Consider the following 12,552-nt stretch of genomic DNA (forward strand, 5'->3'; position numbering starts at 1 on the left):
CTTTTGTAAAATGTGCAGAAGACCAGTATTTTAGCTGTGTGTTCAGCTCTGAAATCCAAGCTGTCCCCGAAGAAAAGGCTGACTGGTCGGTCTGAATGAGGGATTAAACACAAGGAAAAATAAAGTGACCCGATATCACAATCAACCGGACTCGATACGACGTTCTCACGCGAGGAATCTGACGCTCTACTCAGAGAAAAGGAAAGAGAAGGCCTTGTGAGAAAAGGGGAGGGAGGGAGGAAGTGGCTCTGAAAACAAATGACTGCTCTGGGAGTTGGTTCATAAAAGCTGAAGGCTCAGTGGTTCAGATTTAGTTCACAGAAAACGTCTGTAATGACTAAACTGAGGAAAGAAATGCCTCAGACAGAAGATAACCATTGACTTTCTATGAACTTCCGGCCATTTTGATGAGAACTTATGTGAATATTGTGTGAATAATTAGTCTGAATGAGAAATAAATTGACTAAAATGAGATTTAATATATTTTGCAGGCTTGTTTCAGGTGTCAGTATTTGTCAAACCATGTTGGAGTTTGAAGAACTACTTTACAGACTCAGAACGTTTCGGATGAATTTGAGATAATGTCATTATTTTGAGACACTAAGTTATTATTTCTATAGTAACAATTTCTGAACTGAACTTGAGTGCTTCCATTACATTGATTCAACACATTTCAGAGAGAAATATTGTACTTTTTAGTCGACTAGACTGTTTTATTTGACAGCTTTAGTTACTTATGGTTACATGCACTGTATATCTTGGCTCACGTTTCAGATGTTTCCACAATCAGACAGTGAGTTTTAGTTCTTTATGGAGTAAACAGAGGAAAGAGAAATTTCCTCCCTGACCTTTTCAGATGGTTTTATTTTAATTGTTGAGCCCCAGAGAGGTCAAAAAAATGAACACAAATGTGTTATTTTTCCTCTTTAGTCATCTCACGACCCCTCAGTTTTATCTCGTGACCCTTGCGAGGGGCCCGACCCCTAGGTTGGAGCCACTGCACTAAACTAGCTCCACCTTGAGCAGCTTCAACAGTAACACATACAGTATATATATGTCCTGTGTTGAACTACCAGCTGTTGTTTGTTTGTGCTATATTGTATTGTAGTATTGTATAATGACAAATAAATGATGTTGAGCCTTTACACACTGATGCATCAGTATTAACAATCTAATCTTACTTTAGATACTTTCAAGTACAGTTTGCTGATAATATCTCTGAACTTTTACTTATTATTTTAAATGCAGGACTTTTACTTGTAATTTTTACATTGTTGTATTTGTACTTAAGTAAAGTATCTGAATACTTCCTCCACCAGTATCTTAGAAGAAAGTCTCACTGGTCTGCAACTCAACACCAGAACGGTACTTTGGCTCCATCATGTGCTCATAAATAGTCTGACAAGTAGCGTCAGCTGTTTTTAACCAGAAAAAGAAAAGTGACCAGAATCAGAGGAAGAGTTAGAGAAATATCAGCAAAGCCTGAGGAGCCAAGAAACATTTTACAACTAAAAACTTTGATTTTTTCAAATGTGGAGCAGGTTTTAACTGAGGCTTCGTTGTAAAAGAGGAAACACAGTTCAGATTCACAGAGCGGCTCCTCGTCCTGGAATGAATAAAATGTTGATAACCGCTCCCTTTTCTCTCTGATCGCTTATCTTGTTCCGCCATTGTAACTTCAGTTATCAGGAAGTGAAGCTCAGACAGTCGTTGTCACTGAGAGGTGAAATGGCGCAGAGAGCAGTTCAGCTGGACCAAGAAATGATTTCTTGTCCGATCTGTTTGGATCTACTGAAGGATCCGGTGACTACTCCCTGTGGACACAGCTACTGCAAGAACTGTATTAACGATCACTGGGACACAGAGGATGAGAGGAGGATCCACAGCTGCCCTCAGTGCAGGAAGAGCTTCACACCGAGGCCTGAGCTGCTGAAAAACACCATGTTAGCAGCTTTAGTGGAGGAGCTGAAGAAGACTGGACTCCAAGCTGCTCCTGCTGATCGCTGCTATGCTGGACCTGAAGATGTGGCCTGTGATGTCTGCACTGGGAGGAAACTGAAAGCCCTCAAGTCCTGTCTAAAGTGTGTGGCCTCTTTCTGTGAGAAACACCTCCAGCCTCACTTTGAAATCCCTGCCTATGAAAAACACAAGCTGGTGGAGCCGTCAGAGAAGCTCCAGGAGAACATCTGCTCTCGTCATGATGAGGTGATGAAGATGTTCTGCCGTACTGATCAGCAGTGTATCTGTTATCTCTGCCCTGTGGAGGAACATAAAGGCCACGACACAGTGTCAGCTGCAGCAGAGAGGACTGAGAGGCAGAGAGAGCTGGAGGGGAGTCGACAAAACATCCAGCAGAGAATCCAGGACAGAGAGGAAGATGTGAAGGTGCTTCAACAGGAGGTGGAGGCCATCAATGGCTCTGCTGATAAAGCAGTGGAGGACAGTGAGAAGATCTTCAATGAGCTGATCCGTCTCATGGAGAAAAGACGCTCTGATGTGAAGCAGCAGGTCAGATCCCAGCAGGAAACTAAAGTGAGTCTAATCAAAGAGCTTCAGGAGAAGCTGGAGCAGGAGATCACTGAGCTGAAGAGGAAAGACGCTGAGCTGAAGAAGCTCTCACACACAGAGGATCACAACCAGTTTCTACACAACTACCCCTCACTGTCAGCACTCAGTGAGTCTACACACTCATCCAGCATCAATATCCGTCCTCTGAAGTACTTTGAGGGTGTGACAGCAGCTGTGTCAGAGGTCAGAGACAAACTACAGGACGTCCTGAGAGAGACATGGACAAACATCTCACTGACAGAGACTGAAGTGGATGTTTTACTGCCACAACCAGAGAACAAGACCAGAGCTGACTTCTTAAGATATTCATGTGACATCACACTGGATCCAAACACAGCAAACACAGAGCTGTTATTATCTGAGGGGAACAGAAAAGCAACATACAGGAGACAACAACAGTCTTATTCTAGTCACCCAGACAGATTCACTGAGTGGTTTCAGGTCCTGAGTAGAGAGAGTCTGACTGGACGTTGTTACTGGGAGGTGGAGTGGAGAGGAAGAGAAGTTGGTGTAGCAGTCGCATACAAGAACATCAGCAGAGCAGGGAGGTCACATGAAAGTTTATTTGGATTCAATGACAAATCTTGGAGGTTTGATTGTTCCACAAACAGTTATAACTTTTATCACAACAAAGTCAAAACTCCCGTCTCAGGTCCTCGGTCCTCCAGAGTTGGAGTGTACCTGGATCACAGTGCAGGTATTCTGTCCTTCTACAGCGTCTCTGAAACCATGACTCTCCTCCACAGAGTCCAGACCACATTCACTCAGCCTCTCTATGCTGGACTTCAGTTTGACTGGCCTTATGGAGACTCTGCTGAGTTTTGTGAACTCAAATAGACAGAAGTCATTTCAGGGTCAGTGGGTTAAATTCTGTGTTTCACTTCTTCACACTTGTTGTGTTTCCATCATTGTTGCTGAGAGCTGATTGTTGTGGCGTTTCTTCACTGCGCACAGATCAGCTGTCAATCAAACATGATGGGCGGTACTTTGACGTCTTCTTGTTGTTCTGTAAATGTTGGACTTTCTTCAGGCGGCGCTCCTTCCTGTGTCTGTTCTGCCACGGAGGCTCTTGCTGCTCATGATGACTTCAGTTTACATGATCATAATCAATAAGGAGATGCTTCATTATTTGCTTGTACATAGTTGAGATTCTGCTCCAACAAACTGATTGTGTGGATCAAGTCAATCTGTTCATGAAATCATTGAACAAGAGTGGTTTAACAGACTTTACTGATGGACGTGTGAACAAACTGGAAAGTGTGTCCATGTTTTGCTGCTTTGAACAAAGGACGGTTCAGATTTTGATTCTCTTCATATTTTGTTCTGTTCACTTGTTCTTCCATATTTTGAGGTGCGGGGCAACTCGTCTATGACTCGTACTAAACCTTTGTATGTGTCAGAGAAAAGAGCAATAAGACTTATAAACAAGGTGGATGAAAGAAAACACAGCAACAGACTGTTTATCAGGTCACACGTGATGAAATTTAAAGATTGAGTTGATTTGAAAACGTTATCAGTCGTGTGTAAAGACAGAAATCAGCTGGAAATCTACAGAGGTTGTTTATATTAAGATCACATTTAATTTTAAAAGTCTGTATGATGTAGTACATTAAAGCAGAGACACTGTGACGTAACATGCTGCTCAAATATTCAATTTAAGAGGATTTAAAAGAGAAATAATGAGACGTTATGAGCTAATTGAGTCACATTTATGTTAAGATGACTGTTATTGATTGTATCTGAGTTGATTTGTGAAAATAGAAGTGAACAATAAAGTGATGTCCATCATTATCTACAGTATCTGGTGTTATTATGAAGAAAGGGGCAGCTCAGAGAGGTTTTTCTTCTTCCTGCTCCTGTTTGGTTCATTGAATGTGTCAAAGTGTAACCGGCTGGTAAATCTACTCAGATATAAATTCACACTCAGGTTTGGGATCGCTCTCAAACATGTTTAAATGTTCACATGTGTTCTTTGTTGTTTTCTGTTGAGTGTAACATCGGGTGACCACACGTCCACATTTTCAGGGACAGTCCCCGTTTTTAAAAGAGCGCTATGTTGTTTTGGAGGAGTCAGAATTTTAATGTGGTAATAATACAAACTCGGAAATGTGTTGTTGTACACTGCCTCACACGGGGCACCATAGGTGGTACTTCATGCAACATTAACAGGGAGTTTGGGGTTAAATTTGGCTGTTTATAATAATCAATGATTATCAGGGATAATTATCAATTATGATAAATAAGATCCAATTCACATAAGATCACATTAGTTTTCTTTAGGCAGAAAAAAAAATCAGGCAATGAAGAAATCTTCTCTGATTTTTTCTGATTCAGCTGGTAGAAACCGATACAATGAAATATCCTCATGTAAAACATTTGCTGAATTAACTGGAAGGTCCAAGTAGTGAAGAATGTGATGTAGACAGCATTTATCAAAGTTTATAAAGTCTCTCCTGACTTAACAACTCACTAAACTGAGCGATTTTCAAAGGGAGTCTGGTGACTTTCTCCACAGGATTCAAAGAAGTAGTATGTATTGGTTACTGTTTACTGTATTTGTGTAATTGTAAATGTTTACTGTTTATTAAATGTTGTCTTCTTTGGTATATTGAATGTAAATGATTTAATTCAGTTCAAACAGTGAGTTCAAACAGCTGCTGGGATGTAAGACGACCTGTAGACTCAGAAGCAGATGGGCTGGTACAGAGGTGCTGCCACAACATGTCCATTTTTATATAGTTGTATTTGCACTTAAGTAAAGTATCTGAATACTTCCTCCACAAGTATCTTAGAAGAAAGTCTCACTGGTCTGCAACTCAACACCAGAACGGGACTTTGGCTCCATCATGTGCTCATAAACAGTCTGACAAGTACCGTCAGCTGTTTTTAACCAGGAAAAGAAAAGTGAACAGAATCAGAGGAAGAGTTAGAGAAATATCAGCAAAGCCTGAGGAGCCGAGAAACATTTTACAACTAAAAACTTTGATGTTTTCAAATGTGGAGCAGGTTTTAACTGAGGCTTCGTTGTAAAACAGGAAACAGAGTTGATAACCACATCCTCTTCTCTCTGATCGCTTTTCTTGTGCCGTCATTCTGACTTCAGTTATCAGGAAGTGAAGCTCAGACAGTCGTTGTCACTGAGAGGTGAAATGGAGCAGAGAGCAGTTCAGCTGGACCGAGAAATAATTTCTTGTCCGATCTGTTTGGATCTACTGAAGGATCCGGTGACTACTCCCTGTGGACACAGCTACTGCAAGAACTGTATTAACGATCACTGGGACACAGAGGATGAGAGGAGGATCCACAGCTGCCCTCAGTGCAGGAAGAGCTTCACACCGAGGCCTGAGCTGCTGAAAAACACCATGTTAGCAGCTTTAGTGGAGGAGCTGAAGAAGACTGGACTCCAAGCTGCTCCTGCTGATCACTGCTACGCTGGACCTGAAGATGTGGCCTGTGATGTCTGCACTGGGAGGAAACTGAAAGCCCTCAAGTCCTGTCTGCAGTGTGTGGCCTCTTTCTGTGAGAAACACCTCCAGCCTCATTATGAATCAGCTGCTTTGAAGAAACACAAGCTGGTGAAGCCGTCCAAGAAGCTCCAGGAGAACATCTGCTCTCGTCACGATGAGGTGATGAAGATGTTCTGCCGTACTGATCAGCAGTGTATCTGTTATCTCTGCTCTGTGGAGGAACATAAAGGCCACGAGTGGCCACGAGTGGCCACAGTCTTATTCTGATCACCCAGACAGATTCACTGAGTGGTTTCAGGTCCTGAGTAGAGAGAGTCTGACTGGACGTTGTTACTGGGAGGTGGAGAGGACAGAAGCAGTTTTGGGAGGAGTTGGTGTAGCAGTTGCATACAAGAACATCAGCAGAGCAGGGAAGTCACATGAATGTGGATTTGGATCCAATGACAAATCTTGGATGTTAAATTATTTCATAAACAGTTATTACTTTTATCACGACAAAGTCAAAACTCCCGTCTCAGGTCCTCTGTCCTCCAGAGTTGGAGTGTACCTGGATCACAGTGCAGGTATTCTGTCCTTCTACAGCGTCTCTGAAACCATGACTCTCCTCCACAGAGTCCAGACCACATTCACTCAGCCTCTCTATGCTGGACTTCGGTTTGGCTGGTTTTCTGGAGACTCTGCTGAGTTTTGTGAACTGAAATAGACAGAAGTCATTTCAGGGTCAGTGGGTTAAATTCTGTGTTTCATTTCTTCACACTTGTTGTGTTTCCATCATTGTTGCTGAGAGCTGATTGTTGTGGCGTTTCTTCACTGCACACAGATCACCTGTCAATCAAACATGATGGGCGGTACTTTGACGTCTTCTTGTTCTGTAAATGTTGGACTTTCTTCAGGCGGCGCTCCTTCCTGTGTCTGTTCAGCCACGGAGGCTCTCGCTGCTCATGATGACTTCAGTTTACATGATCATAATCAATAAGGAGATGCTTCATTATTTGCTTGTACATAGCTGAGATTCTGCTCCAACACACTGATTGTGTGGATCAAGTCAATCTGTTCATGAAATCATTGAACAAGAGTGGTTTAACAGACTTTACTGATGGACGTGTCAACAAACTGAAGCTTTAAATCATCAATAAACAAACATGAACAAAGTCTTTTCTTCTCGTCTTCATTCAGGGTTTCATACAGAGCTGACGGAGAACATGTCAAACTAATATGAGAGAATAACTGAAACACCACATAGAGGACATGTCTCCACCACTTTGCACCCAAATAACACGTTTCTCATGGTCTCTCGCTACACATCGATTTTCTCGAGGCCAAAAATAAACTTATGACTGAAAACGGCATGAAAACAGGACACAGACAGACATCAGCGTCTCTCATCCGTCTCCTGATTCAGGCTGTGATGTCTGGAGGTCGGCAGGTTTACTGATCAACCAAACTTACTAATCATTGACCAGGATTATTATCTTCACGTGATCATCTCGACTCTGAGCTCTGCTGTGGGTGATGTCACAGAATAACTGCTCGACTTCACTGATACTGAATCTCACTGCAAACTAAACATAAAGATTAGCAGCTCTGATCTTAAAGTACATTTTGACATAAAGAACAATATACTACTAGGCTCATGTGCACAACACAACACTTCACCAGTGTCACAACACCACGCTGGTCTCGTACCAACACAGCTGATCTTAACTCTGACAGTTCATCATCACGGCCTCTGGAGACGTTTCACCATTATTTATCTTCACGGCAGAAAAAAGTCCAAATATCACAACACACATCAAGTTACTTCTTTTCTCTCGTCTTTATTCCAATATTTGGTATTAAAGTAATCCAAAAGTAAAGTTACATTACTTTATTACTGTGATACTTGGATTGGGCTGCTGACGACATCATGTAACAGGTGATTAGTAACTGTATCAGATTACATTATTAAAGTTACCCTCCCGACCCCGTCTGTCACATGATTAGAAGACTGTTTCACTCGTAACATAAAATGATCATGACGACATCTTATAAAAGATGAAAGTAAAAACATTCAGAGATCAATAATCTGGTCGGACTCGAGCTCCACCATCTTGGATGTTGACGACACCTCTGCTGCAAAGCTTCAGTCACTTTAAGCTGATGATGAAAATATAAAGTCTGAGTCGTGAAAAAACATTGACTGTGTAAAATATGGACGGAGCTTCAACCTGCATTCTGTCCAACAGCCAGCAGGGGGCGACTCCACACAAGAAGTCTGATTGTATGTAAGCTTATGAGAAAATGACACCACTTCTGTCTTGATTCATGAGCTCAGTAAACAGTTTCCTGATGAGTTCATGGTCTCGATCGTCTTCATCACAGCGTGATGTTCATTTAGTACATTTTGCTCCCATTTACAGTGAAACACACGATGAAGCAGGGCATGTTTAAGGGCGTGGCTACCTTGTGATTGACAAGTCGCTGCCACGGCAACTTGTCCTTGGGTTCGCAGTCAGAGCCAATCAGGATATCCTCCCCACCTCCACCCTTTAGTCCAAATATGGTCACTTCTGGTTCCAACAGAACAAGATGGCGACAACCGTGATGCCAAAAGGCTTCAAAACGGTCGTCCAAAACCAACAGGTGATGTCACGGTCTGAAAAAACTGACACTAATAATCAAATACAACAAACAAACCAAAGTGTGTCGATCCTACAGATTCATTGATTCATATGAATCCACAGATGATCAGCAGAAGCAGCTGATCTGGTTCATTGTCGTCCGTCTGGATTCACAGTTCACTAATAACTTGTCTGATGAGTTTTGTTTCAACACGTCTGAAGCTTGAAATGCTGCTTTGACTCAGGATGAGATTCTGAAGCTCGACTGTTTTGTTACAAGTGCTTCAAAGTCGATCATTAACTGTGTGAGACAACTATTTTACAGCAGCTTGAATCTTTATGAGAGTTCAGTTTGATAACGCGCTGCTGTCAGTCAGCTGTTTTTAACCAGGAAAAGGAAAGTGACCAGAATCAGAGGAAGAGTCAGAGAAATATCAGCAAAGCCTGAGGAGCCAAGAAACATTTTACAACTAAAAACGTTGATGTTTTCAAATGTGGAGCAGGTTTTAACTGAGGCTTTGTTGTAAAAGAGGAAACACAGTTCAGATCCACAGAGCGGCTCCTCGTCCTGGAGCGAGTCGCAGCTCCATCAGCCCTCCCTCTTCTTCCTCCTCTCACACAGCAGCTCCACTCTGTCAGGATGTTTCCTTGTTCCCTCCCCTTCAGATCTACAGTTTGTGGTTGGGTGTAACTGAGCTGACGGCCTCATTCACTGCACAAACACACCCTGTTCAGATCAGAGCTCAGACTAGTTTCAGTTATCAGGAAGTGAAGCTCAGACAGTCGTTGTCACTGAGAGGTGAAATGGCGCAGAGAGCAGTTCAGCTGGACCGAGAGACTTTCTCTTGTTCCATCTGTTTGGATCTACTGAAGGATCCGGTGACTACTCCCTGTGGACACAGCTACTGCACCAACTGTGTTAAAGACCACTGGGATGAAGAGGAGAAGAAAAAAACCTACAGCTGCCCTGAGTGCAGGCTGAGCTTCACACCGAGGCCTGTCCTACTGAAAAACACCATGTTGGCAGCTGTAGTGGAGCAGCTGAAGAAGACTGGACTCCAAGCTGCTCCTGCTGATCGCTGCTATGCTGGAGCTGAAGATGTGGCCTGTGATTTCTGCACTGGGAGGAAACTGAAGGCTGTCAAGTCCTGTCTGCAGTGTGTGGCCTCTTACTGTGAGAAACACCTCCAGCCTCATTATGAATCAGCTCCATTTAAAAAACACAAGCTGGTGGAGCCGTCCAAGAAGCTCCAGGAGAACATCTGCTCTCGTCATGATGAGGTGATGAAGATGTTCTGCCGTACTGATCAGCAGTGTATCTGTTATCTCTGCTCTGTGGATGAACATAAAGGCCACGACACAGTGTCAGCTGCAGCAGAGAGGACTGAGAGGCAGAGAGAGCTGGAGGGGAGTCGACAAAACATCCAGCAGAGAATCCAGGACAGAGAGGAAGATGTGAAGGTGCTTCAACAGGAGGTGGAGGCCATCAATGGCTCTGCTGATGAAGCAGTGGAGCACAGTGAGAAGATCTTCACCCAGCTGATCCGTCTCATGGAGAAAAGACGCTCTGATGTGAAGCAGCAGGTCAGATCCCAGCAGGAAACTGAAGTGAGTCGAGTCAAAGAGCTTCAGGAGAAGCTGGAGCAGGAGATCACTGAGCTGAAGAGGAAAGACGCTGAGCTGAAGAAGCTCTCACACACAGAGGATCACAACCAGTTTCTACACAACTACCCCTCACTGTCAGCACTCAGTGAGTCTACACACTCATCCAGCATCAATATCCGTCCTCTGAAGTACTTTGAGGGTGTGACAGCAGCTGTGTCAGAGGTCAGAGACAAACTACAGGACGTCCTGAGAGAGACATGGACAAACATCTCACTGACAGAGACTGAAGTGGATGTTTTACTGTCACAACCAGAGAACAAGACCAAAGCTGACTTCTTAAGATATTCATGTGACATCACACTGGATCCAAACACAGCACACACAGAGCTGTTATTATCTGAGGGGAACAGAAAAGCAACATTGAGTCAACAACAGTCTTATTCTGATCACCCAGACAGATTCACTGGGTGGCAGCAGGTCCTGAGTAGAGAGAGTCTGACTGGACGTTGTTACTGGGAGGTGGAGAGGAGAGGAGTAGTTGGTGTAGCAGTCGCATACAAGAACATCAGCACAGCAGGGAGCTCACATGAATGTGCATTTGGATTCAATGACAAATCTTGGATGATAGGTTGTTTCACAGACAGATATAACTTTTATCACAACAAAGTCAAATCTCCCGTCTCAGGTCCTGTGTCCTCCAGAGTTGGAGTGTACCTGGATCACAGTGCAGGTATTCTGTCCTTCTACAGCGTCTCTGAAACCATCACTCTCCTCCACAGAGTCCAGACCACATTCACTCAGCCTCTCTATGCTGGACTTCGGTTTGGCTGGTCTTCTGGAGACTCTGCTGAGTTTTGTGAACTCAAATAGACAGAAGTCATTTCAGGGTCAGTGGGTTAAATTCTGTGTTTCATTTCTTCACACTTGTTGTGTTTCCATCATTGTTGCTGAGAGCTGATTGTTGTGGCATTTCTTCACTGCACACAGATCACCTGTCAATCAAACATGATGGGCGGTACTTTGACGTCTTCTTGTTGTTCTGTAAATGTTGGACTTTCTTCAGGCGGCGCTCCTTCCTGTGTCTGTTCAGCCACGGAGGCTCTGGCTGCTCATGATGACTTCAGTTTACATGATCATAATCAATAAGGAGATGCTTCATTATTTGCTTGTACATAGCTGAGATTCTGCTCCAACACACTGATTGTGTGGATGAAGTCAATCTGTTCATGAAATCATTGAACAAGAGCGGTTTAACAGACTTTACTGATGGGACGTGTGAAAAAACTGGAAAGTGTGTCCATGTTTTGCTGCTTTGAACAAAGGACGGTTCAGATTTTGATTCTCTTCATATTTTGTTCTGTTCACTTGTTCTTCCATATTTTGAGGTGCGGGGCAACTCGTCTATGACTCGTACTAAACCTTTGTATGTGTCAGAGAAAAGAGCAATAAGACTTATAAACAAGGTGGATGAAAGAAAACACAGCAACAGACTGTTTATCAGGTCACACGTGATGAAGTTTAAAGATTGAGTTGATTTGAAAACGTTATCAGTCGTGTGTAAAGACAGAAATCAGCTGAGAATCTACAGAGGTTGTTTATATTAAGATCACATTCAATTTTAAAAGTCTGTGTGATGTAGTACATTAAAGCAGAGACACTGTGACGTAACATGCTGCTCAAATATTCAATTTAAGAGGATTTAAAAGAGAAATTATGAGAAATTATGAGCTTATTGAGTCACATTTATGTTAAGATGACTGTTATTGATTGTATCTGTGTTGATTGGTGAAAATAGAAGTGAACAATAAAGTGATGTCCATCAGTATCTACAGTATCTGGTGTTATTATTAAGAAAGGGGCAGCTCAGAGAGGTTTTTCTTCTACCCGCTCCTGTCCACATTTTCAGGGACAGTCCCCGTTTTTAAAAGAGCGCTATGTCGTTTTGAAGGAGTCAGAATTTTAATGTGGTAATAATACAAACTCGGAAATATGTTGTTGTACACCGCCTCACACGGGGCACCATAGGTGGTACTTCATGCAACATTAACAGGGAGTTTGGGGTTAAATTTGGCTGTTAATAATAATCACTGATTATCAGGGATAATTATTAATTATGATAAATAAGATCCAATTTACATTACATCACACTGAGTTTGTTTAGGCAGAAAAAAAAAGTCAGGCAATGAAGAAATCTTCTCTGACTTTTTCTGATTCGGCTGGTAGAAACCGATACGATGAAATATCCTCATGTAAAACATTTGCTGAATTAACAGAAAGGTCCAAATAGTTAAGAATGTGATGTAGACAGCATT

At 42.7% G+C, this 12,552-nt stretch overlaps 2 protein-coding genes across 2 annotated transcripts; both read left to right on the forward strand.

Moving 5' to 3' along the window:
* Positions 1-1,728: 1,728 nt before the first annotated feature.
* LOC311275474 (tripartite motif-containing protein 16-like) lies at positions 1,729-4,343 on the forward strand (the record flags this gene model as incomplete). The annotated part of the gene is made up of 1 exon (XM_084384062.1): positions 1,729-4,343. One exon carries the CDS (start codon positions 1,729-1,731, stop codon positions 3,403-3,405), a length of 1,677 nt encoding a protein of 558 aa, XP_084240188.1. The 3' UTR covers positions 3,406-4,343.
* Positions 4,344-5,717: 1,374 nt separating this feature from the next.
* LOC311275480 (tripartite motif-containing protein 16-like) lies at positions 5,718-11,281 on the forward strand (the record flags this gene model as incomplete). The annotated part of the gene is made up of 2 exons (XM_084384070.1): positions 5,718-6,248; positions 9,971-11,281. 2 exons carry the CDS (start codon positions 5,718-5,720, stop codon positions 11,108-11,110), a joined length of 1,671 nt encoding a protein of 556 aa, XP_084240196.1. The 3' UTR covers positions 11,111-11,281.
* Between the last annotated feature and the right edge of the window lie 1,271 nt (positions 11,282-12,552).

This window comes from Pagrus pagrus, assembly GCF_965226575.1.
Source record: "Pagrus pagrus genome assembly, chromosome: 19".
Classification (NCBI taxonomy): domain Eukaryota; kingdom Metazoa; phylum Chordata; class Actinopteri; order Spariformes; family Sparidae; genus Pagrus; species Pagrus pagrus.